The sequence below is a fragment of the Exophiala viscosa genome (assembly GCF_022695815.1).
Source record: "Exophiala viscosa unplaced genomic scaffold EDD37scaffold_3, whole genome shotgun sequence".
NCBI classification, from domain to species: Eukaryota; Fungi; Ascomycota; class Eurotiomycetes; order Chaetothyriales; family Herpotrichiellaceae; genus Exophiala; species Exophiala viscosa.
The window spans coordinates 2,064,680-2,088,966 of NW_026944355.1; the positions used below are offsets into that span (position 1 = coordinate 2,064,680).

At 51.1% G+C, this 24,287-nt stretch overlaps 10 protein-coding genes across 10 annotated transcripts; 7 read left to right on the forward strand and 3 right to left on the reverse strand.

Annotated features, from left to right (window-relative positions):
- The first annotated feature begins 800 nt into the window (after positions 1-800).
- Positions 801-2,995, forward strand: EDD37DRAFT_343272 (uncharacterized protein). Its single transcript, XM_062811703.1, has 3 exons — positions 801-1,166; positions 1,216-1,327; positions 1,380-2,995. The coding sequence occupies exons 1-3, from the start codon at positions 1,021-1,023 to the stop codon at positions 2,712-2,714; spliced, it is 1,593 nt and encodes a 530-aa protein (XP_062672256.1). The 5' UTR covers positions 801-1,020; the 3' UTR covers positions 2,715-2,995.
- Positions 2,996-5,288, forward strand: EDD37DRAFT_343273 (flavin-containing amine oxidase). Its single transcript, XM_062811704.1, has one exon. It carries the CDS (start codon positions 3,276-3,278, stop codon positions 4,974-4,976), a length of 1,701 nt encoding a protein of 566 aa, XP_062672257.1. The 5' UTR covers positions 2,996-3,275; the 3' UTR covers positions 4,977-5,288.
- A 67-nt stretch (positions 5,289-5,355) lies between these two features.
- Positions 5,356-6,426, reverse strand: EDD37DRAFT_607937 (uncharacterized protein; the record flags this gene model as incomplete). Its single annotated transcript, XM_062815011.1, has 5 exons — positions 5,356-5,372; positions 5,447-5,587; positions 5,644-5,896; positions 5,942-6,120; positions 6,171-6,426. The coding sequence occupies 5 exons, from the start codon at positions 6,424-6,426 to the stop codon at positions 5,356-5,358; spliced, it is 846 nt and encodes a 281-aa protein (XP_062672258.1).
- Positions 6,427-7,548: 1,122 nt separating this feature from the next.
- EDD37DRAFT_648802 (Mss4-like protein) lies at positions 7,549-8,054 on the forward strand (the record flags this gene model as incomplete). The annotated part of the gene is made up of 2 exons (XM_062818063.1): positions 7,549-7,614; positions 7,680-8,054. The coding sequence occupies 2 exons, from the start codon at positions 7,549-7,551 to the stop codon at positions 8,052-8,054; spliced, it is 441 nt and encodes a 146-aa protein (XP_062672259.1).
- A 227-nt stretch (positions 8,055-8,281) lies between these two features.
- EDD37DRAFT_607939 (uncharacterized protein) lies at positions 8,282-10,515 on the reverse strand (the record flags this gene model as incomplete). The annotated part of the gene is made up of 2 exons (XM_062815012.1): positions 8,282-10,360; positions 10,387-10,515. The coding sequence occupies 2 exons, from the start codon at positions 10,513-10,515 to the stop codon at positions 8,282-8,284; spliced, it is 2,208 nt and encodes a 735-aa protein (XP_062672260.1).
- Positions 10,516-12,763: 2,248 nt separating this feature from the next.
- EDD37DRAFT_648804 (DASH complex subunit Ask1-domain-containing protein) lies at positions 12,764-14,130 on the reverse strand (the record flags this gene model as incomplete). The annotated part of the gene is made up of 4 exons (XM_062818064.1): positions 12,764-12,939; positions 12,988-13,834; positions 13,883-13,989; positions 14,037-14,130. The coding sequence occupies 4 exons, from the start codon at positions 14,128-14,130 to the stop codon at positions 12,764-12,766; spliced, it is 1,224 nt and encodes a 407-aa protein (XP_062672261.1).
- A 101-nt stretch (positions 14,131-14,231) lies between these two features.
- Positions 14,232-15,893, forward strand: EDD37DRAFT_343250 (uncharacterized protein). The gene has a single exon (XM_062811702.1). The coding sequence runs from the start codon at positions 14,529-14,531 to the stop codon at positions 15,525-15,527; it is 999 nt and encodes a 332-aa protein (XP_062672262.1). The 5' UTR covers positions 14,232-14,528; the 3' UTR covers positions 15,528-15,893.
- Positions 15,894-16,119: 226 nt separating this feature from the next.
- On the forward strand, positions 16,120-18,487 carry EDD37DRAFT_607942 (chitin synthase; the record flags this gene model as incomplete). The annotated part of the gene is made up of 3 exons (XM_062815013.1): positions 16,120-16,158; positions 16,201-16,367; positions 16,414-18,487. 3 exons carry the CDS (start codon positions 16,120-16,122, stop codon positions 18,485-18,487), a joined length of 2,280 nt encoding a protein of 759 aa, XP_062672263.1.
- Positions 18,488-18,785: 298 nt separating this feature from the next.
- Positions 18,786-21,637, forward strand: EDD37DRAFT_627095 (hsp88-like protein). Its single transcript, XM_062816347.1, has 4 exons — positions 18,786-19,057; positions 19,111-19,142; positions 19,197-20,952; positions 21,005-21,637. The coding sequence occupies exons 1-4, from the start codon at positions 18,983-18,985 to the stop codon at positions 21,314-21,316; spliced, it is 2,175 nt and encodes a 724-aa protein (XP_062672264.1). The 5' UTR covers positions 18,786-18,982; the 3' UTR covers positions 21,317-21,637.
- A 12-nt stretch (positions 21,638-21,649) lies between these two features.
- Positions 21,650-23,450, forward strand: EDD37DRAFT_343446 (acetyl-CoA acyltransferase). The gene is made up of 4 exons (XM_062811706.1): positions 21,650-21,986; positions 22,039-22,219; positions 22,268-22,850; positions 22,897-23,450. The coding sequence occupies exons 1-4, from the start codon at positions 21,913-21,915 to the stop codon at positions 23,322-23,324; spliced, it is 1,266 nt and encodes a 421-aa protein (XP_062672265.1). The 5' UTR covers positions 21,650-21,912; the 3' UTR covers positions 23,325-23,450.
- The last annotated feature ends 837 nt before the right edge of the window (positions 23,451-24,287 follow it).

The following is a 24,287-nucleotide window of genomic DNA, read 5'->3' on the forward strand; positions in this document are numbered from 1 at the left end:
CTGTTGTAGTCACAGTCAGCCCTATAAGGCCTCCAAAGGGATTGGTGCTAACTGCCTGCGGTCAGGACCGAAAGGACTTTTGACTCGCTGAATCGTAATCGGGCCCAAGCAGCGGGTGGTTGTTTCTGCCTGCAGCAGGGGCCGGGTCTCCCTGGTTTCCGAGCAGTCGTACCGCACGGGATGTGAGGCTCCATCTCGCCGGAACAGCAGACTCGGATACGACGAAGTGCAATAGCTCCGAGTCATGATGAACGAGAAGATCAAACACCCGAAGGAGAAGGACTCAACTCAATTCTTCGGATTTTGGGTACGTTTGTGAGTAGGATCATCGTTGTCAGGCGAGCTGTGTCTTCAGCCGCACCGCGAGCCTTGAAGCGGGGACGGCAGCGACGGCTAATTAATTGTATGAGATATATCTCATCTCCGGAGCCGCTGCACCCACGTGATTTCGTGTCGGCGTCGCGTTGAACCTTGAGAGCATCAGTCTGACCAGATGAATCAATGTCGTTCCAGATAACCTGCCGTCGACATAGAATAGATCACTGAATCTCTTGCCAGGACAGCAACCGCTTCCAGCCAAAGACCTTAGATGGGAAACCAAACTACTTCGTCCGGTCGTTGACGCGAAGGACAGTAAATGAGCTGCATGTCGTCGTCATCACGTGCATCGCGACATGGCATTCCATGGGACAGCGAATGCACGATGCATTTCATTTGACAGATATGGTTCTTTGAAGTGTTTTGATGGGCAGATTATGCCAAATGCAAGGCTGAAAGGGAAATGAATTGGCTGCTCATTTACTGGTCCGATGGTTTCAATGTTGAAGGTGATTTGAGCCGCCAAGCCCTAAAATGGCGTCAAAGTTCATTTGGAGACGCGCTGGCGCGTTGGACTTTGACAAGGCGCTATGACAGTGTACAACAACCCCGTCTTTCTCAACTCCCCATACCTCAGTACCTCACCTGTACCTCGTCGCCTTCCTCTCACCAATACTCACGTCTTCGCGCGACTCCTCAACAATGGAGGAGACTGCGAACGGCGTGGCAGACCCTGCTGTCCATGCAGCCACCAAACCTCAGTACGCGTTCGAAAATGACTCGATGACGTTGTCCGCATCGTCTTCCACGTCAACCTCTGCGTCCAAAGCCAAGAGAAAGAGAACCAGGTATGAAGGTCACCGACCCGGACTCACAAGCTTGACTAACCTTGTATAGCCCTCAAGACCATGCGGTCCTCGAAACTGCCTACCTCAACAACTCCAAACCGGACAAAGGTGAAAGAGCACAGATAGTGAGTCTGGTCAACATGACCGAGAAAGAGGTTCAGGTCCGTACTGAAAATTGTTGTAGCATGATCCCCAAGACTGACCTTGTCGTAGATATGGTTCCAGAATCGTCGACAAAATGATCGTCGAAGATCAAAACCACTGCAGCCTCATGAGCTTGTAGCCCATTTGCATACGCGTACCGCAAGTCCCATTCAGGTTCAGCCTACTCCACCTTCGCTTGAAGGAGTACAACCTGCTTCATTTCTTCGTCCAGCTCTCGTTCGCGCACAGTCAGATGTCATTGCTCGCCCTGCCTCAAGGGCTTCCAGCATTCATGACCTCCTCAACCCTACCTCGTCATCCCCGAGTATTAGTAGTCAAGAAGCCGTTCATGACAGCCAAGACACAGCTGAGAAGAGCACTCCTCCATCGAGCTTCGAGGACCATACCACCGTCACACCAACGGAGGATAGGGCACAAGAGGTGGACGCTGACCTGTCGAGGATCCAGGGCGAGGAAGAGATGGCAAACAGCGAGCACGGAAGTGCGAGAAAGAGAGACCACGATGAGATGACTGGCGCAGACACTAAGGGTGTTGATGCAACCGGAGACCCCACCAAGGCTCCTGCTCGGGTCAAGGAACCTCTTGCAAGATCTTCCAGTACGGTGCGCCTGGCCATGACCGTCGACGGAGCGGTGAAGGTCCGAACAAATGACGAACCGACGCCATCTCCGGAGAAGCCTCGAACTGCACCTCCATCATCGCAAGTCAAGACCAAGAGCGCGCTTGCTCGCAGCAAGAGTGCTATGAACTCGGTGGAGGTCTTTCGGGAGTCTAGCCAAGGCGCACAGTCAAAAGCTGGTTTCGGACGATCCCGCGATGCTCGAACCTGGGAGTTCTATTGCGACAGCAATGCCAAAGATGCTCTTTCGACCCAGGCCGAAGCTGAAACTACAGGGTCGGCTGTTGGTGCCATCAATCTTCTCAGAACAAACAGTCTCAAGTCGCGCACAAAAGCTCTCAGTCCGTCGGTGACCAAGACCAACAGTCGGCTGGCACCATCATCGAAGGACGACAAACCAAAACTGTCGCGAGCCAAGTCGTCGTTGGGCCGTTTGCAAGGTCTTGATGGTGCCACGGACGAGATCATCAAGAAAGGCAAGCAGTCTGGTCACGCAAGATCACCGTCAGATTCGGACAAGGAGAATTGGGCACCGGGAACGCAACTGTCAGAGCATGCTCTGCGCAGAACTCAGCCTAGTGGACGTCAGCGACCGATCTTGCAAGTGAATGAAGAAATGATCTTCCCGGACGCAAGCTCTTCACGAAAGCGTCGTGATGGAGTGTTGAATCCACAACGATCTCCTACCAAAGAGAAGGCCAAGGGTGATGATCTGGACTGTGTGAAGAGTCTGTTGTCGTTAAGCCAAGGAGCTTGGAGTTGAGGCGCTGTGTGATGGCTCATGAACAACGACGCACATACGCATGGAGACGAAGAATCTTGTTTGATTATTATCATGAGGGGCTGCCCAGTTTCGATGAAACATGAGATGGCCTTCTCCCTTGGATGTGAAGAGTAGCATTCTAGCTGGCCACTGTTCTCAGTCAGTGCCATAAAGCTATTGTACGGTTATTTGGCATAATGAATGCCCTGAAAGTCTCGATAAGTAACGTTTCTTCCTTCCTACTAGGTGGATGTCCGCTTAAGACATTGCCTTCTCCCGTTGACGTCACCTCACTAGAATCCACTGCAAGGAGCGACATGACACACACTGATAGAGCAACACCTGGATATCTATCCACATGAGGCATCTTTGGTGGCTCTCACTATATCGTCTGCGGCATCCGTTGGGCTTGTTCTATATATAGTAGCTATCCATACCCAGAAGTCTCATCTTGGAGAACAATACTGAAGACACTTCGACGTGCTGTAGCAACGCATAGATCATCAACATTCTATTCGTCACAGAGCCCACCTCTGCCTATTGATACATATATACCCCTGTATGACCCTCGCCAGCTGCAGCAAGCCTTGTATGTCTCGAATATCCCGGGACCTGGCTAGCAGTCCACACAATGTCCAGATCAACGGTTCAGTTTCATCCAATATGCAATCCCTCCGCCACGCAAGCACACTCTCCTCACTCAAGATGCCGCACGTCGCGGTCATTGGCGCTGGCATCGCAGGTCTCCGATGCTCAGACGTCCTGGCCCGCAGCGGATGCAAGGTGACGCTGCTCGAAGCTCGCAACCGCATAGGAGGGAGAGTCCATCAGGAGGAAACTGGCGGGCACTTGGTAGATTTGGGCGCGAATTGGATTCACGGGACGAAAGGGAATCCCATAATGAGCCTCGCCGAAAAGACGGGGACGAAAGTCCTGGATCCCGAAGAGGGCGGCGCCCTCTACGACGCATCCGGGAAACGGCGCACCGACACCGAAGCTGTACAATTGTCCGGCAAAATTTGGGAAATGGTCGTCGATGCATTCAAGTATTCAGACGAGCATTCAGCCACGATCGACTCTCGCATAAGTCTGTACGAGTACTTCCAGGAGAAGCTCAGCAAAGCCGGCAACGATAAGCAGGAATGCAACGACCTCCTGCACGAAGCGCAGATGTGGGGACCCTTCGTCGGCGACCCTGTCGAGAAACAAAGTCTCAAATTCTTCTTTCTGGAAGAGTGTATCGAGGGCGAGAACGTATTCGTTGCAAGTACCTACAAGAACATACTTAACCATATCGGCAAGACGGTCACCGCGACGGATAAAGTCGACTTACACCTCGATACCGAAGTCGTACATTTTGATACCACAGCTGCCGGTGGTGTGACCGTCACCACCTCGACAGGGCAGAAATCAACATTCGACCAAGTCGTCATCACATGTCCTCTAGGCTGGCTGAAGCGCAATCACAGCGCATCCTTTACGCCGGCGCTCCCACCCAGATTGTCCGATGCCATAGAGAATGTCAACTATGGCCGCCTGGAGAAGCTCTACGTAACATTCCCTTCGGCATTCTGGCTGCGAGCCGTAGACAAGAGCAACAGTGAAGACAAAGAGAACTTCCCTGTTTTCACACACTTCCACGACCCATCGTATATCGACCACCCCAAGACCGAAGCATGGAATCAATCCGTCGTCTCGCTAGCACACCTCCCCTCCCCGTGCGCTCACCCGACATTACTCTTCTACATCTACGGGCCCTGCGCTACGCACGCTGTCAATCTTGTCAAGGACCTCGACCCGCACTCCGAGCGATATAACGCTGTATTGCGCGTCTTCGCCGAACCTTTCTACTCCCGTCTTCCCACGTACTCATCCTCCGATCCAGCATGTACACCGACATCGTTCTTGATGACGCAGTGGCAAAACGACCGCTTCGCAGGCAATGGCAGTTACTGCAACTTTCAGGTCGGATTGGAGCGAGGCGACGAGGACATCCAAGTCATGCGCGCTGCCGATGGGCTTACAGAGCGCGGAATATGGTTGGCGGGCGAGCATACGGCGCCTTTCATCGCCCTGGGGACCACGACGGGCGCATGGTGGAGTGGCGAGGGTGTTGCGAGACGGATATGTAATGTTTACGGGATCAAAGTCCCTGAAGATGTGGCTTTGTCTATGCCTGAGGACAGCGAGGAAGACGGGCTAAAGAAAGATCTGGATGGGAAGAAAGCTGATGCGGCAAACATGAATGGTTTGGCTATCTAGATCTGCCCCCGAGTATGCCTGGTGATGATCTAGACCTAGATAAACGATCTCCACCGGTGTCATCAGCTCATGAAAGCCCATCTGCATAGTGTTTAGTCACTCTGAAGTGCTCCATGCTTCAGCCCGCTGCAGACTTTGGCCATTGTGCGTTGTGTGTATGAGGTGACCTCTTGCCTGCATCGGGCTGGTCTGATGTAACAACACTTGCAAGTGCGCTGCTTCTTCTCAATGCTCTCTGTCCCATTCGAAAAGACGCAGCAGCATGATGACCGTGTAAGGCCCCTATTAGAAATCGGTCCAATCGTGTCGAGTGGTAATAGTGCTCGACCCCTGGCCTGGTGCTGTTGCAAGCCCACGCTGAAAATCAACCAAAGCGAAGTCACATCTTCTCCAGAGCTAAAGAACAGCAGTCAGCATCATTAGACTAGGCATATCTTCTGGATACTCCGCGGACAACAGGGCTATCTTACCTTCATTGAGAGCATCGATCTTGGCTTCTTCGGTCAGGCTCTTTCCCTGCCAGCGTCTCTGCGCAGCTGCGCTCAATCGCTTCTCCACGCGTTTCGCCCGTCTTCTGGATCGATGCTCCAGCGCTTTGGCAATACCTTGACCTGCATGCATGTTCAGTTGGCGGCATCTTCAGAAGAGAGCCCTGGATTATTCTTACGTTCAGCGCGCCTCGCGAACCCAGCATTGAGCATTTGATCTTGTGTGAGGTTCATGCCCCTAGCCATTGCCCGTTTCTTCCTCTGCCTCGCCGACAACTTGACGTATGTATCTTCTCGACCATTACCGTCCTTGAAGAGTACGGTGCTGTTCCAGCCACGGTTCGGACCCACACTAGAGAAGTTCTCAAGCTTGCCTGCGCCTGACGACGTCTGCGGTGTGGCTTGAGACAACTGTCTTGGAGTGGCATACTGCTGCGGGAGAGTCAGTTGTGTGCGGGAATTAGCGCAGGAACTCACAGTGAGGAGAGTCTGTTTCTTGCCTCCCTTGCCCTGAGTTTTTTGTAACGTCTTTGGCTGAGCCGACTGCTGTTCATCGTCATCCTTCCAAAGCGGGATCTTATTTGGCTGGTTTGCCCGCAGTCTGTTCCAGGCTGGGTACGAGACGTCGGGGTTGAACATGTGTAGCACTGCACGCTCTGAGATTTGTTAGATCATTCATTCGTGAGCAGCTGATCTGATGGTATACCCTTGACTGTGGTAGATAGTATCTCATTTCCAGCGGTGATGATCTTTTCTTCAGTACTGACTTCGACCTCTGTGATTCCCGTGATCTGAAGGCCTTGTTCCGCTACTTGACTCAAGACCAGATACTCAATGTCCTTGACAGGGTCGTTTGGATGGATGCGCACGGTGAATTCTCGCGTCGCCGTCACTTGTACCTTGATAGGACGCCATGCAACGCCGAGAGGCAGAGCGTTTGGTGATTGAGTATCTAGTTCCATGTTTGTTGTATGCCAGATTGATGTCGTGGTTGTGACGAAGAAGTGAAAGAAAGGGTTGTCTATGAAAGACTTACATGAGTACCTTTGTCATTCACCTGACACCACGTGGTGAACCATGGAAAGTGCTATTTCTGACGCATACCGAGAGGCGGTTACAGAGGACGGATTGCCGTAGGCTTCACCGTTCAGAACAACATCCTCCCTGAATGCTAATCTGGTCAAGGTGCACGATGTTCAAGGAGGGGGCCAAGAGTCGGTCCGGGGCAGAGTCACGATAACGAAACAGCGCACGCTGCTGGGAAATCATGTCTTCGGCTCCTTATGAGCCGTGAAAGCAATGAGGTAGAATGATGTTAGAGACCTTGTTGGAGTGGTGGGATGCCCCCCTCTCTCAACCATAACGATATGCCTTGGCCATATGGTGTTCAGGGAGACCATTATAGCGAGTGTAAGGGAACCAGCGTACGGCGAAGCAAGTGGCCGTCGTCTCGAACCGACGTCTCCCTCATGTTAACATCACAGTTGGGCGCCATGTTCGTTGTTAAGATGAGACAGCGCAGGTGTGGCAGGAGGTGATCGTGAAGCCAAGGCGTGGCGGAGTTAAGTCTTTATCTCCCTGCTCCTCCGTCTCCATCTCGCCCAGGTGGACATTGCTACAGTATGCAATCGCATCAGTAAGAAATATAAATGCTATCTGTATGGTCACTGCCACATCATAGACCCCGAGTCGGTGACTACACCTTCGTCATCTCGATCCGATGGAGCACAGCCAGTTCAGTATCCTAACAGGGTGACCCGGCATGGTTCACGGCGAAAGACCAACTTCGATGGCCGGGAGTCCAGGAGTTGGGCCACCATTGCGCTGCTCACGGTGTTGAGCTTGTCCGATGTCAATGTCAGCTTACAGTGAGTACTATCTCTCCAACAAAAGTTGGGCCGACGCGGGTGAATGGCTTCAATCTGTCGTTGGACAATGAACCGTAAACCCCGATTCAAACTTGATATAAATCCGATCCTGGACAGTGTGTGATGGAGGACCTGGACAATGAAGCCATACAAACTCGGCAACTAGTGATAAACACTGACCAGCATCCCACTCGTCACCCCCCCTTTGCAAGCAACATGTTTGAGTCTAGCTGTCTCTGCGGAGCAAATCGCATCTCTTTCGAAGCTGATTCCATCCTGAAAGTAAGTCCGGACACCTTGCTAGTGGTCATTGCCATCGTTGCTGACGCACCCGCCCTTGACAAAAGATGCGCTGCCACTGCATCGACTGCCGCAAGTTCAGCGGAAGCACCAACACCAACAATCTCCTAGTCCCCGTGGCTGGCTTGAAGGTCCTGAAAGGGCAACTCAAAACCTACACTAAGACCGTTGAAAGTGGAAATGACATGACCAGCTATTTCTGCGACCAATGCGGGTCGACGCTGTACAGGCAATCCAGTATGTCGGACAAGGCTGTGGCAGTCATGATCGGCGGCATCGATGGGCTTGAGGCAATTGAGAATGGACGTCCGGAGCACGAACTGTTCGTGAGGAACCGGCCGAGCTGGATGAAGGCCATTGAAGGATCGTCGCAGGAGGAAGGGCATGGCCTACCGAAGGTCAAGGTACCAGAAGCTGTGTAGCGAACACTGGTTGTCGTGCTTGATATACTCCTCTACAGGACGATTTTCGCAACAGCAATTTGGGGATGGAGGCCGACAGCGTTATAACGACCTTCATAGTGCATTCCCTTCGGACCTCACCTGAGACGCAATGTCACATAGAGACTCCTTGTCTTGCAGCTATGCCGCCAACGTGCCTCATTCATGCGGCATTGTGCTACTGCCTTTCCTAATAGACTCTAAGTCCTTCATGCGCCGTGCTGCTGACTTTGCCGTCTCTCCGAAGATACAATGATGCCTACTGGTGCGCCATCAAGGAACCCACTTTCGAAACCCATACTCTCAATGTTGTCCGTACACTCAATGCTTTCCTCTTGCCACCCAGCAGCTCTCAGAGCATCATTTCGATTGTCGAAGCCCGCTGTGTATGTACCCAGCCCTGAGTCCGTGAATTCCAGGCTGAACCATGGTTCAATCGAAGTTGAAAAATACTTGGACCGTTTCAAGTAACGCCATTCTGCAACTTTGAACGACCCTAATTTGAAAGTAGACCAAAGCTCTCGAGGGTTCTCATCAGACAGTGACATCAACGAGCTGGGGCCACGATACAAAACACCATTGGCGCAGCATGACTGGGCCCCATAGCCCTGCATCAATGCCAACGCCTCGCTGCCATATTCGAAAGATGTAAGAATATCCATAACATTCCACCGCATATAGATCTTATCTTCGAGGCCCTCGACTTGAGTGTCACTGCTAGTCCAGGTTGACCATCGACTCGATGTGTGAAAGTCATCAGGCGTCAGGCATAGATTGCAAGAATCGTTTGGATTGGCGCCAGCACGCATGAACGCTTCCAGCAATCTAAGGGACAGGTCGACCTTACAGTCAGTTTCTACCGTGTGCCTCATGACCAGGAAAGTGAGCCACAATGTGGCACCAGGAGAAGCCAGATGTAGATGTTTCTTAGCATTTGGATCCGCTTTGCATTGGAGAAGCACTTCAATGTTGGTGGCCGCTCTTGGCCATGGTGGATACAGGGCGTACTCCCTGTCGCGACTTGACATGCAGAAACTGTAGATAGCTTGAAAGAGCCACCCATCGAGGTTCTTCTGTGAGCGAATCGTTCCTGGTTGATTCAATTTGAAGGAAGTATAGTCAGGAGCATCGAGGCCCATAAAGACCAACATATAGTCAACTGCGTTGGAGCCTTCCACACGCGGCCACCGTGCAAAATCCAGCAGGTATACCAACTGTAGCCTTTCGCAAATCCGCTCCAGATCTGAGAGCAGGGTGACAGCTGATTGTGAAACCAAGTAGAGCAGTATGTCAGATATCTCAGCTCCCTTTACTGCTTTTGTCACATCCCCTGGCGTGGTTGGAATCACAAGGAGCAAGAGTAGCACCTCTACAGCTCTGAAAGCTCTCATCCGCATGTCCTGCTTGCACAGAGGATACTTATCAAGGGACGCCTTGCCATCGCCTTGGCGAAAATACCCTCCGGCCGATTTGTGGATCAAAGATACTCTTGTTCTCTCGTGTATGTCTCGCAATCCTCCCAATCGCTGAAGGAGGTCAGGGGTTTCCGCTAGGGGGCTATCTCTCTGCAGGCCCAGAAAACTGGCGTTCAGTGACACCGTATTGGAGGACTCCCCGTCTAGAGACGCCTCGGTGGAGGAATTCCAGCTTAGAGACTCGTCGTCGGGCTCGTCACGATCGTACCAATCGCGGATTTCCAGAAGACCAGCGCAACACGCCATGAGCCTTGTCTCGAATCTAACACTGTCGAGATCCTGGCCCAGGTTATGCCAGGATTCTGGCTGCTCCCAGCCAGAATCTAAATAGGCATCTTGCAAATCCTTGTCGCTTGCAACTGCCAGCTGGAGTAGAGACATACTATCTGAGCCAAAGTGCAGGATCAATTGCAAGTATGTGGCAGCTTCGGCAGCGTAGATAGCGTGATCGGCCTCTATGCGCTTCCACATGTGACTGTAGAGCTGGTCTAGTCCTTGAGGCATCTGCTCGAGCCGCCATTCAAGGTCATCCACCCTGTCATTCTTTCCGATGCCTCGTCGCAGGGATTTGACGGCCAGACGTACCCAAAGAAAGACCCCTTCAGCTTTGTGAACGACTGTATCGACGAGCAAGGAGGTTTGCTCTGAGTCTTTGCCGATTGAAAACCTCTTGGCAATATGCTCGATGAGGTTATCATGCACACATGTAGTGATATCCCGCTTGGTAAAATCTTGAAGTCGCAGTTTGGGACAGTCCTCGAATTCATCGTTCAAGAATGGAGACGGTCGACTCGAGATGCAAATCTTGACGCTCTGGAGCCCACGAAAATATCAATCACCTCGAGCAGAAGAGATAAATCGTCCTCCACGTTCTGCATTTGTCGAGGGCATCTAAGAAGATGCATAAGCGATGGCGAGTGTGAGACAATGCCGATCTCAAGCACAACAACAAACGTTTCTGGCTCCATTCCACCCCAATACTGGATACAGTAGATTGCACCTGACCAAGGAGTCGAATCGCCTCCGGTTCTCCAACTTCTGTGAAAAGCTGCCACAGTAGGGACCTCAGGAGTCCAGCTCGATTTTACTGCAAATCGTCTCCTAGCTCCCAAAAAAAGAATTTCAGGATGATTACTGGTCCTCCAGAGACTGTGAGCGTGGTCTTGGTCCGTTCGTCTGGACAAGAAAATTCATGAGGGTCGATTTGCCTGAGCCAGGCTTTCCGAAGACCCAATACAACAGCTGGTCGTCTCTGAGCCAGTCAAGAAAGTTGTCCCACGGTAGCTTGTCATCATAGCAGCCAGCGAATATCCATTCGCACGTTTTCCGGTGGTGTTATTCGATCGAGTCTTGCCTGCTCTCAATCCCGGGAAAGTGCCGAGAGTCCTTAAACACTGCCAGGGCACTGCGTTGTTGCGATTCCTGCCCAGCATGGTCAATGTAAACTTTCATCGCGGACCTCGTCTTATCGTGCTCGACTGTGTCGTGCGTTCTTGTCGCTATGTGTTGAGCCACATTGTCATCCTTTATGTCTTCAAGGTCTTGCACTATGGTTTCGAGCAATGTCTGAGTTGCAATACTGCTTATACGTATTTCTCTCGTAAGCGAGTTGTGTCGATCGCCAAGGTGTTGGAGCAGACCCTGCTGCGGTTGATCCAGCCTGACAAGCATGCCCTTTAGTTCAACAGAGACAGTCTTCATGGCCTCGCTTTTCAGACTTCTATTGGTCAGCGGAACTGCCTTGAAGAATGCAATAATCGGAGAGTGAGACTTCAGGTCTAGCACGGGACGGCGAGCCTGGTTCTCAGAAAAAGTGGTACTGTCTGGCCGCTGTCGCTCCCCAGGTTCAATAGATATCAATTCTGGTTGTCAATTCGGAGTCTCTCCCGCTTGATATTGTAGCATCAGCCTTTGACGTGGGAAGTCCGCCAGCTGTATCAATATACCTCTATGACTAGCTGTCAAGGCAGTCGCTGTCGTGATGGAGTCCGAGCTTACACCGTCGATGTACCTCTTTCAGATGATGCCACTTTTCCCGGGAGCAGGCTTGAATGGGCAGAAGTTGTTGCTCACCTGAGATCAACCAAGACTTTCGTGTGCAGAATCATCATTTGCTCGTCCATTGTCTTCCTGAGGTCTTCAATCTTCTTCTTCTTCATGGAGAGTATTTTCAACCCCTTAAGGAAAGCTGTCCCTGTGCCTGGAACGACCTTGAGTTTATCGGTTTCGGCAGTGATCTTCTGGGCGACGGCGCAACAGCTTTGACAGATTCTCTGGAAGTCTCTGGCTGTCGCGGTGATGAGACGGGAGAGCTGCTCGATGCGTTCTGCAGCTTCATCGTGCACTCTTTCAGGTCCTGTGCAGCAAGACGGGTCTCTCGAAACTGTGGCTCTGTACCATATTTATAGCAGGTAATGCATAGATCAGTGACCTTCCAAAAGAGCTTGCTCAGTTCGATTATGTTGACCCCTAAGCCGATCGCAGTGACAGATCCATTGTGCAGGGGCACGCGGCAACACTGAAGGTCAGCCTGATGACGGCTTTTGGCCGGGGAGCGCTTTTCAGAAAGAACGACGCAGCAGGTAGATGTGATCGTGGCAATTGATCGAAAACGCATGTTGTCCTAGGCTCTCTAGTGTGAGAGAGGTTGCGGGGAATTGGCGACCTTTTCGGGGTCCGCATGCGTCAACAGAGGTCACAGCCACGATGCATTGCCCATGCAGCCTTGATCTTTTCAACTCCATCTCGCATTCTGATTTGACGCTCCGTCTACGGATGAAAGTATTCGCGGCAAATGGCAATGGGAGTCGCGCCTTGATGGGGGTCAGTCACCACTGGCAGTCTGCCTGAAGGACAGGCAGGACGTGCCCTCTTTCAGCCACAGCCACCTGCACCTGGGAAGAAGTGACCCTGCAGCCAAAAATACTTGTTCAGGTGGTCCCGGACGACATGTAAGGATGGCAGATTCTAAGTCGGTCATACCATCGGCTTAAAGTTTGATAGCCCCGGCGCGGCTCCTCCAGTTAGAAAGTGACAATTGGCGGTAATGTGCGAAGTGCTTTAGATATCGTTCTCTGCTATGTCACTTTCACCTGTGAGTTTCTGGTGTGTGAATTCAAAGACGGGTTAACTCTCACTCACCATTAGCATCCCTGAGACGTTCAGCATTCACTCTTCAACCATTGATCTGTCATGTGCCAGTCGGAGTATTTGATCTTAAAACGTCTCATCTTCGATATTGACAGCCTTGCGAACGACACTGGGACTTGTGGCGTCCTCCAGATCAAATCCTTGCGTCTCCAGTCCGTGCTCAAAGTCTATCTCTTCGTCGTCGTAGTCCACTCCCGCATTGGTAAGGATGTCCTCCACTATACGTTTTGACGCTTCCTTGGCTGTCTAGAAGTCAGCTGCCACCATGCACTTACTGGGAACATACGTACCTGGAGTTTGCATGAGCCGGTGTTGTGGAACGTGAAACTGCATAGTCTTCGGCGGGCTCTGTCCAAACGCTAGATCATCGTCCGACTCATCGTCATCACTGTCCCAAATCCCAGGTGTTCGTGAAGGTGCCTTGATCTTGTTCTTGCCCGGAGTCAAAACACTGACACCTGGAATACGAGTCTTGCGCTCTGGAGACGAGAATACTTCGGCATGAAGTTCTGGTGGAGCCATCTCCGGGCTCGACGATAACGTTGGGTCAACGGCGCGTTTTGCGGTCTGTGGTGTTTCCGCTGCCCTGGATCTGTTTGTGAAGCGGTTGCCCGTCATCGGCGTGGCTTGGACACGATAATTTCGATCGAGGACCCGATGAAGGAGAGGATCGGTCTTGATGCGCTGCGGAGAGGGTCGAGGGATTGACGTAGGTGGTGGAGGTAGAAACGGCGAGGATTCTGGGGTTTGTTCGATAGTGTCGACGGGAAAGAAGGCTCTGCCTGGCGTCTCTGGCATCGTTTGAGTCATTGATGTAGCATCCACTGTCGTGCTATTGACTTCTTGTCTCAGTGCTTCGTACGGGGATGGGTAGTCAGCGAAGGTTGCCTGTGCAGGCTTAGAAGGTCGCGGTGTGCTGTGGAACGGGGATACAGTCAGATTTGACAGGTCGAGGTCTTGTATTGAATCTGTTGAAATGTGTTGTGCGGACGGTGTCTCGTATGAGTTTGATGTTTCGTTCGTTGTGGCATTGGAATCCTCCGTGAAGGTATTGTCTGTAGATTCATGTTGCGATGGTTGTTCCTCGTAACCTGAGAGAGACACATTGGCACTCGACTCGAAGAATTGCTTCCAGAACTGTAACAATTTCAGCACGTTTCCTCTGCACAGCATGAGGTATCTCACTTTCGACCCCTCCCAGACCTCCTTTGAATGGGTCGCATATTGCTCAACGACAGGTAGAATGCTCGAGGTGACTATTCGATGGGCACGGCTGAAATTGTGGTCAATCTCTACAAACGTCAAATCGTCTTCTATGGAAAGGGCACGGAGGGCATACCTTGCAGTGTCAGAGTAATGGATTGTTCTAGCTTTTCCAACTCTTCCGTTAGAGTCAGCGCTCTTGGCTGCGCTGCAGAACTTATACGAGACATGATGGTCAATTTGTGACTTCAGACATTGATGGGTGGTATGTCATTGACTGAAAACAACAGTGCTCCCACTTTGGACGCGTCTGCGGAAAAGACAACGCGTAGCGCAGTGCGGGGGAGAGTTTGGACAGTGGGGCTTGGGTGGCGTAAAGTGTCGGACGAGCAGGCTGACGCTTTTCGGTCCTCCAAAGTTCCCAGACATTAATAGGACATCATCTTCCCTCTGCCGGACCAGATTGTGATAGTGACATTGCATTCTTCAACCTCAAGATGCCGGTTCCCGTTCGCGGTAAGCATCCTTCAATGCTGCATACTCCCTTATATCATCATCGAGTCGAGGGCCGACGACAAAGCCTGAGAGGCTTTACTGAGGATGTAAGGTTATCTGGCTGAGACTAACAATGGTGTCTCCCTCAGCAGGTATCATATTAACAGTCTCTGTACTGGTGGCGGCAAGTCTCGCCGCATACGAAAACCCTCACGTGCGAGCATGGATCGATCGGACGAGGCAGAAGATTGCCATGAGCCTTCATTCCCTTGGTGATGAAATAGACCCACCACGGCCGACTCGCCAGAAATCAAATGATGCCTCAATGCATGCAGAAAAAGGTGAAGAAGCAGAAGAACGAAGGCGGCAAGCGATTGCGGAGATCATGGAGCGGGGCCGAGTGATGGAAGAAAGAAGGAAGACACGAAAGTCTTCAGATAATGAGAAATCAAGAAGTCCGAGTTTCGACAACTTGGTAGACGATAACGGTGCCTTGCGGTCGCCAACCGGTACGGAATCTTCGACTGCAGCACAAGCGTCCGGTGTTGATCGATCGAACGAAAATATCAAGCAGCGTGGCATCCATTCTGTGGCACAAGACGTCCACCAAACTGTCGACGAGGTCATTCCTTCGCGTGATTTGACGTCAAGTCAAGACGACAACGTTTGGGAATCACGTTACGAACAAGAGATGCGTGAAGCGTGGAATATTCCACTATCCGACAGACGAATCGAACTTCCCTCGAGTCATGCCTCAGAAAGTCTTATCGACCTGACCCCAACCACGGAAAATGCTCCTGATCCGGAGATCTCGATCCCATCTGCAGAGTATCTGCATCGACTTGAGCCGTCAGACTATTTCTCAGCGGCGGCCTCAAACTCGACTCACACTCTTTCAGATGGGTCAAGTGTGCATCTCCTCCCACCAACAACAGCAGTCCACCCTTCCTCGCACAGACCGAACTCGGCTTCTCTCGCACCATCCGTTGATGGGAGTATAAGCAGTATTCATGCAAGCGAGCTGGACGACAACTCGGATGATATGCTCAGCGAGATGGGAGATGGCATTCGTACACCTGCAAGTGTTTGGACTGATGTGGGATCAACGGTTAGTGGCGAACATCACCTGTAGATGAAGATGCTGTAACGATGGAGTGTGGTGTTTGATAGCGTTTGGATGGTATGGAGTTGGTCGGTATGGTCTGGAAACTGATCATGCATAGATGCTTGATAGCATGTAAGTTCTTCATGGTTACAATCTGTCCTGCATCTACTTTCTGCATGTTGCCGTCGGTCACAAAGGCATGCAAGTCCATTGTGCTCTCGACCACCGGACAAGAATCTGCTCACCGCCGATGCATGCTGCCGTCCTTCGGGGTTGAGATGTCGCTGCCCAGTGTTTAGTGGTCCTCGTTCGCACCTGCCTCTACTGCTGCAATTGTCGACCTTCTGTGTGGGTCAACCTCGATTTCCATTCACTGGCTCAGGTGTCTCACAGAATGAATGTCAGTCACTGTACCTTGACTTCACCACTTTGTTTGCTCAGTTGCAGGCGGTCGTCGTTACTCAGGAACAACCAGCTGACGTCTCGATTGATCGACTGCCACATTGTTCTTTCGATACCACCTGACTGATGCGGTCACATTAAGCCTTCTTCGACAGCGGAATGGTAAGAGGACTCATTACGAGTTCCAACCGAGAGTCAGGTCAGCCCTTGATCAACCATGCCGGACTACGTAACGGGACCTTGGTCAATACCTGATGTGAGTCTCTCACCGCATTCATGACATACACTAATATATCAGATTGTTTGCTTGTCCATCCTTGGACCACTTGTCCTTGCAGCGTTCCTTGAGTCGTTCCTATGGGTTGCAGCTTTCTGCTATTGCCTGGTGAAGGCATATCAAAAGGCGGATCACTGGTCACAGAAGGTTCTATGTGTCATCATGACTATAGCTTTCTTCCTGCTCAGGTATGTTAGACATCATTTCGGCGATAGACGAGGCTAATGTATCCAGAGGAATATTTGTACCAGTGATGATCGCCACCTTACCTCTACCTTCTCGCATTACACAATACTTCCCAGGTCCGTTTGTGAACTTCCTTCAACAGTTTGCCTTCTACAGCTTTGCCGCCATGCTTATTGTGCCTTGGCTGTTCTGTGTATACCGGCTTGTTATTCTACCGCTGGGACGTCGAAAGCTCATCAAGTATCCTCTCAACGAACGAACTGCACCCAAGGTGGTTGTGGTCATGCCTGTCTACAAAGAACCTCCGGAGTCCTTATTGAAGGCTCTGAACTCTGTGGTAGATTGTGACTACCCTGCTGCTTGCATCCATGCGTTTGTGTCATTTGACGGAGACAACATTGATGAACTCTACCTCAATACCATTGATCGGCTAGGCATTCCAGTGACTTTGAAGGACTTCCCGAAGTCAATCGATGTGGCTTATAATGGTGCGAGGGTCACCGTTTCTCGCTTCCCACACGGAGGCAAACGACATTGTCAGAAAGCGACCTTTCTCCTTATCGACAAAATTTACAAGCGGTACTTGCAGCATAAAGATGACCTCTTCATCTTGTTCATCGATTCGGACTGCATCCTGGATCCTGTATGCATACAAAACTTCATGTACGACATGGAATTGAGACCTGGAAACAAACATAACATGCTGGCAATGACTGGAGTCATAACTGCCTGCACCGAGAAGAATTCGTTCCTGACCATTCTGCAGGATATGGAATATGTTCATGGTCAATTGTTCGAGAGATCGGTTGAATCAGGCTGTGGTGCTGTCACTTGTCTTCCGGGAGCCCTCACTCTTCTCCGGTTCTCGGCTTTCCGAAATATGGCCAAATACTATTTCTCTGACAGGGCGGAAGAGTGTGAAGATCTGTTCGACTATGCAAAGACTCACCTGGGGGAAGATCGATGGCTGACTCATCTTTTTATGCTCGGTGCCAAAGAACGTTATCAAATCCAATTGAGCACCAGCGCTTTTTGCAAGACCGAAGCAGTACAAACACTTCGCTCGCTCTTGAAACAAAGACGTCGTTGGTTTCTAGGTTTCATCACAAACGAGGTCTGCATGATGACCGATGCTCGGTTGTGGAGAAAGTATCCATTACTGTGTCTCCTTCGGTTCATGACGGTCACCGTGAGGACGACAGCTTTGTTGTTTCTGATCACAATCATATCGGTGGCCACTACATCAAGCCGTGTCGATCAGTTGCCATGGGAGTTTATGTGTATCTCCTGCGGTTTGAACTGGTTGTTGATGTTTTATTTTGCAATCAAATTGCATCGTTGGAAGGCACTTTTATATCCGCTCATGTTCACCATCAATCCTTTCATGAACTGGGTATACATGGTGTATGGAATCTTCACCGCTGGCCAAAGAACCTGGGGAGGTCCTAGAGCGGATGCCGGTGCTGCAGATGCACAAGTCACCCCTCAGGAAGCCATCGAACATGCCATTGCCACGGGCGATGACTTGAATGTTGTACCCGAGACGTTCAAGCCAGCAATGGAAGTTCGACGACGACGTACTCGGCCATCTCTACTTCTACCATCGCCAAGTATTGAGGGACGTTTTGCACCACCAGAGCAGGAGTGGAAGGAAAAGGAGTCGATCTTAGCAAGCCCTTCAGATGGGAAATTTGAGACAAGCTTTGCGACATATCCGCAGCGAACGAAGCAAGACTCTCTTGACTTGAGTGACTCTGAAGGTATGTCTATCCATACTCCTCGACAAATGACCAGTCTATCTGGGCTCGACGATGCAACGATTTCAGCCATCACTCAAGACCGGCCAGCAGCCTTGTCAAGTGATCACGAGGGTCGAAGTGCAGCCACAACATTTCCCAAACAATTCGCCTGTGAATCTGGGTCAGACAAGCAAACCCAACTCTATGATCGCAGTCCTTTGGGACGTATCAGTCCGGTGGTTGCGATGCCAGTGGACGAAGACGTACCCCGTTTGTACGAAGGACTGCGAAGGCATAGCAATGAGGTGGAACAGGTCTGGCACAAGACATCGCAGCAAAAGCGGCTGCGAATGAGAAGTACGACCCTTGCCAATATGGTTTGATAGGGCGGAGATTGAATGCACTGTGGTGGCTTAGTATTTCGTAGCCTTTGTCCAATAGCCGTGGTGAGACCGAAACATGAAATATAGACAGCACAGATTTGCTGCAACACGTGTTATCTTCTTGTCGAGCGTGGGAGTGAGGCTGTGAGGCGAAGAATGAAAGTGATGTCGAATGCCTTCCTCTCATGTGCACGTGACGTGGCTATCAATCCAACGTATCGAGTTCACCGCCAAGAGGATTGGAAGGGACGGGAAACTTCAGGAAGCTGCGACGTAAGGCTCTATGGAAATTTCTGAGGCGGGAACCCATTGTTGGCCTTTTTGTCGCTGTCGATCTATCAACGTCAATACCTGCTTTTTCTATTTGGAGTTGTTGAGTCTACCGGATCACTAGACCAAGAATTATTCATCTTGTCTTTCCAATTTCACGAACATCTGCCAGTTCGAACCGCCCATTGTTATCGCAATCCGTCCCGCATTGAACATCCGCCCGCCATGAGCGTCGTCGGTATAGATTTCGGTGCTCAGAGCACAAAGATCGGTGTTGCTCGGAACAAGGGAATAGACATCGTAAGTGTACCTTGCCGTCTGGTTGCAGCCAATCTTGACTAACATCGCGACAGATCGCAAATGAAACCTCCAATCGACAAACACCGTAAGTATTTCCCTTCCGATATCAGTCGACCAAATGCTGACTCACTACGTACAGATCCTTTGTCGGATTCGGTCCTAAAAGCAGATACCTAGGTGAAGCCGCAAAGACACAAGAAATCTCAAACCTCAAGAACACAATCTCGTCGCTCAAGCGTCTCGCCGGCCGAACGATCAATGACCCGGAAGTCGCCATCGAGCAACAATACATTACCGCCCCTCTTGTGGACGTCAATGGCCAAGTAGGCGCAGAGGTCACATACCGAGGGGAGAAGCAAAAGTTCACCGCAGTCCAGCTGATTGCTATGTATCTGGGAAAAATCAGAGACACTGCTAGCCATGAATTGAAACTGCCTGTCTCCGATGTAGTGATCAGCTGCCCGCCTTGGTTCACAGACTCTCAGCGCAGAGCTATGCTGGATGCCTCCGAAATTGCTGGTCTCAAACTTCTACGCTTGATCAATGACAACACTGCTATTGCCCTTGGATATGGCATCACAAAGTCAGATCTCCCGGAAGGTGATGCCAAACCACGTCGTGTATGCTTTATCGATATCGGCTACAGCGACTACACTTGCTCGATTGTGGAATTCCGCAAGGGCGAACTTGCTATCAAATCCACCGCCGCTGACCGACATTTCGGTGGTCGAAACTTCGATAAAGCTCTTGTTGACCATTTTGGCGCCGAGTTCAAGGAGAAGTTCAAGGTTGACATCACCACCAATGCAAAGGCAACCACTCGAGTGGCAGCTGCAGCCGAGAAGCTGAAGAAGATCTTGTCTGCGAATGCTCAAGCTCCTCTCAACATCGAGTCTCTTATGGACGACAAGGACGTTCGTGCCGTCTTGAAACGTGAAGAGCTCGAAGAACTTGTCAAGCCTCTTCTCGACCGTGTTACCGCTCCACTGGAACAAGCACTCGCAGAAGCCAAGCTCAAGGTCGAAGACATCGATGCCATTGAGATGGTTGGTGGCTGCACGCGTGTGCCGTCTATCAAAGAGCGGATCTCCACATTCTTTGGCAAGCCCCTTTCATTCACTCTCAACCAAGACGAGGCTGTTGCCCGTGGTTGTGCTTTCAGCTGCGCCATTTTGTCGCCAGTCTTCCGAGTTCGTGACTTTTCAGTTCACGACATCGTCAGTTATCCCATCGAATTCATCTGGGAGCAATCACCAGATATTCCCGACGAGGACACGAGTCTGACGGTGTTCAACAAGGGTAACATCATGCCGTCAACCAAGATCCTTACCTTCTACCGCAAACAACCTTTTGACCTCGAGGCTCGCTACGCCAAACCCGATCAGCTACCCGGCAAGGTCAACCCATGGATTGGGCGCTTCTCAGTCAAAGGTGTCAAGGCTGATGAGAAGGACGATTTCATGATCTGCAAGCTCAAGGCCCGACTAAACCTTCATGGCATCCTTAACCTGGAGAGCGGCTATTACGTCGAAGATGTCGAGGTTGAAGAGCCTGAGCCAGAGAAGCCCAAAGATGCTGACGCTATGGAGACCGACCAGCCCAACGGTTCCGCAGAAGCCAAGCCCAAGATGCGAAAGGTCAAGAAGCAAGTGCGAAAGGGTGAATTGTCGCTTGTGGCTGGTACTTCGTCTATGTCCGACGCGGACAAGTCATCGGCTGGCGAAAAGGAGAATGCCATGTATATGGAAGACAAGCTTGTCACAGACACCGAGGACAAGAAAAACGAGCTTGAGGCGTACATCTATGAGCTTCGTGGCAAGATCGATGACATCTATTCCGAATTCGCCAATGAGCAAGAGAAGGAGAAGATCAAGGACAAGCTCGAGAAGACCGAGGTAAGCATATTCCGATGATTATTCAAGTGTTCCATGCTGACAATGATGACAGGATTGGCTGTACGAGGATGGCGAAGATGCGTCCAAAGCACAATATGTGGCGAAGATGGATGAAATCCGATTCGTTGCCGGACCTGTGATCCAGCGGTACAATGATAAGGTAGAAGAAGAGCGTCAAGCGGTGCTACAAAAACAAGAAGAACAGGCTGCTCGAAAACGAGCCGAACTTGAAGCCAAGAAGAAGGCTGAAGAAGCGAGCAAGAAGACGGAAGAACCAAAGAAAGAAGAAGCCTCTGCACCGGACACGGAGATGAAGGATGCTGATGGCGAGGCTGTGAAGCCTGACAGCGTTGAAGAAAAATAGATTCCGCATGGGACATACCTAACGGGCTTTTATGGGAATTGAAACGTGGTCATGGTCATGCATAGCGAATGGAAACGTTCCGGGAAGGGCAGAGATAATAGATAGCGTATGATGTCTGAATAGAAATGCCAGGAAACGAAATGCTACTCAAATGCCATCTGCATGGGTGTCATAACCGATGGATAGCCAGGGTTTTGGTTTTCAGCCTTGCTGAGATTGTCGTGGACTCATGGGGGTTCCGGATCCACGGGACTGATACTATCAGACTCCATACGAGATCGAGTTGGCGCCGAATAGTGAAATAGAATTTGTGATCATAAGTTCTTCGCTTTCGGTGGAAGCAATGTTATTCAACGTCGAACGTAAAGCGGCGAATTCTGAGAACGGAGTAAGCAAAAGAACTCCAACATGCCGAGGTAAAAGCTGCAACGGGAAAATCAAATGAGGGACAAGGGACATTTAATAAGTCCATCCCGCAGTCCAGACTCCAGATTCTATCTTCCCTGCCGCTTTCCCTTGTCCATCTTTCATCCGCCTGACCTTACTTCACTTCTGACCTTTTTGTACTTTACGAAACGGGTGAGAACGATTTCACAATGGCCACTACCACGCAAAGACTGGGGTCGATCTTCTCGCAGTTGTCGGGCGGAAAGACCGGTGTCGCCGCAATGTAAGTGAACCGGGCTGTCCAATACCTCAATGGAAGCTAACTCTATCTCCAGCACGCAGAAGAACCCCGATGATATCGTCATCACCCTCGCTGCTCGAACTCCTCTAGCAAAAGGAAACAAGGGTGGTTTCAAGGACACCGACCTCGACTATATTGTGTACGCACTATTGAAGCAGGTGTTGGAGAAGAGCAAGCTTGACCCCTCGTTGGTCGAGGATGTCTGCTTAGGAAACGTGAGATTCAAGCAACACTCAATGGAGCCCATCGCTGATAATCCTTAGGTCGGCGACATCAGAGCTGCATACAAGACTCGAGCTGCCTCCCTTGCAGCTGGAATCCCCCACACAGCCGGTTGCAGCAGCGTCAACAGGTTCTGCTCCAGCGGTCTCAAAGCCGTACAAGACATTGCCAACCAGATTTCAAATGGCAGCATCGATATCGGTATCGCTGTGGGTGGCGAGAGCATGACTGGCAACTACCGCGGTGGTGGCGCAGACTCAGGATTCTCAGAAGCCTTGATGAAGAACCAAGAAGCGGCCGACTGCACACAACCCATGATTCAGACCTCGGAGAACGTCAGCAATGACTTCAACATCTCCCGGCAACAGCAAGACGAGTACGCCTGCGAGTCGTTTCGAAGAGCCGAGGTCGCTCAAAAGGCTGGCTGGTTCGACGACGAAATCGTACCCATCACCACCAAGGTCAAGGATCCCAAGACTGGCGAGGAGAAGGAAATCACCTTGACCAAAGATGAGGGTCCGAGATACGGAACAACCATTGAGAGTTTGTCCAAGATTAGACCGGCCATGCCACAGTTTGGGGACCATACTAGCGGTGGTAACGCGAGTCAAGTCACCGACGGAGGTATGTGTTTGCCCTTGAGGAAGGTCATTCGCTGACTAGAATCTAGCTGCTGCTGTACTGCTGATGAAGCGATCCAAGGCCATTGAATTGGGTCAACCCATTGTGGCCAAGTTCTGCGGTGCAACCGTTGCCGGTGTGCCTCCCCGTATCATGGGTATTGGTCCTTCGGTCGCCGTCCCCAAGCTTCTTGCCAAATTCCAACTTACCAAGGACGACATTGACATTTTCGAGATCAACGAGGCTTTCGCCTCAATGGCCGTCTACTGCTTGAATATTTTGGGTCTTGATCATGCCAAGGTGAACCCTCGTGGTGGTGCTATCGCCCTTGGTCATCCTCTGGGCGCGACCGGTGCCAGACAGATCTGCACTATCCTCAGTGAAGCACGGAGGACGAAGAAGAAGATTCTTGTCACTTCCATGTGCATTGGCTCTGGTCAAGGAATGGCTGGTCTATTTGTCAATGAGCAAGTGTAGGTCAGCATTGGAGGGTGGCTTTGGAATCTTGAGCATGTTTGATTTCAAAAGCACATAGCGTCAATGATACGTTGAATGTCACATTGCGAGATCCTGATCAATTCTGTTCCGCTCAGAGCTTGCCGCGATGGCTTGCCGCCTTCAGATCGAAAGAACGCACAGTCCTGGCCGCATGAGATTCTTTGTTTACCTACAGGCAGGCGTAATAGGAGTCCCGAGCTCGGCATCGATGTACGACAGGTGCACGGCCAATGCTTTGGCCTCGTTTTTCTCGCTGTGTTAGTGTCGCCCTTGTTCGCGAGCGCACAACTGTGTCGCCATTGATGCACTCACATGACTGGATGCCAACGGTCCACGCCCCGTCTGCTCCCACTCATCTCTGCACAGTAACAATGAAGCACAAGAGAGACGCGTGATCTCGTGATCGCTGGCCGCCAAGCGATATCGACATTGCCCTCACCAGCCTTCTGCTGTGGTGTAGTGCCTCGTCGCACAAAGATCGCACGAACAAAAAAAGAAATCACTGCTGGGTTGTGTGCGACTCGAACTCACGACCTCCACGTCTAGCGTCGCCTCGAACCAGAAGGATAACCAACCGGAACGGGAGATTGCTATGTATCCGTGGCGCTCTACCTGCTGAGCTAACAACCCGAATAGGTGATTGTTGATCAAAAATGCCGGAATTCGCGATATCAATGCTGAAATGTTTGACACCGTGCCTCACCTGTTTCGGTCAGAAGGACCGCTTGGCGATGCGTTGGTATGGTGTTTATGGACAATGAGGGATTGTGCAGAATCTGAACCGATATGCGGACAAGGGGGAGTGACAGACAACCGCTGCATACCACAGAACCACCACTCAACACGTCGTCGCTATCGCTGTCGGAAAGTCTTAGATGTGCGGTTGTCGGACTCCATGATCAACGGATTGTGAAGGCCATCGGTGATAGCGATATGGGGAAG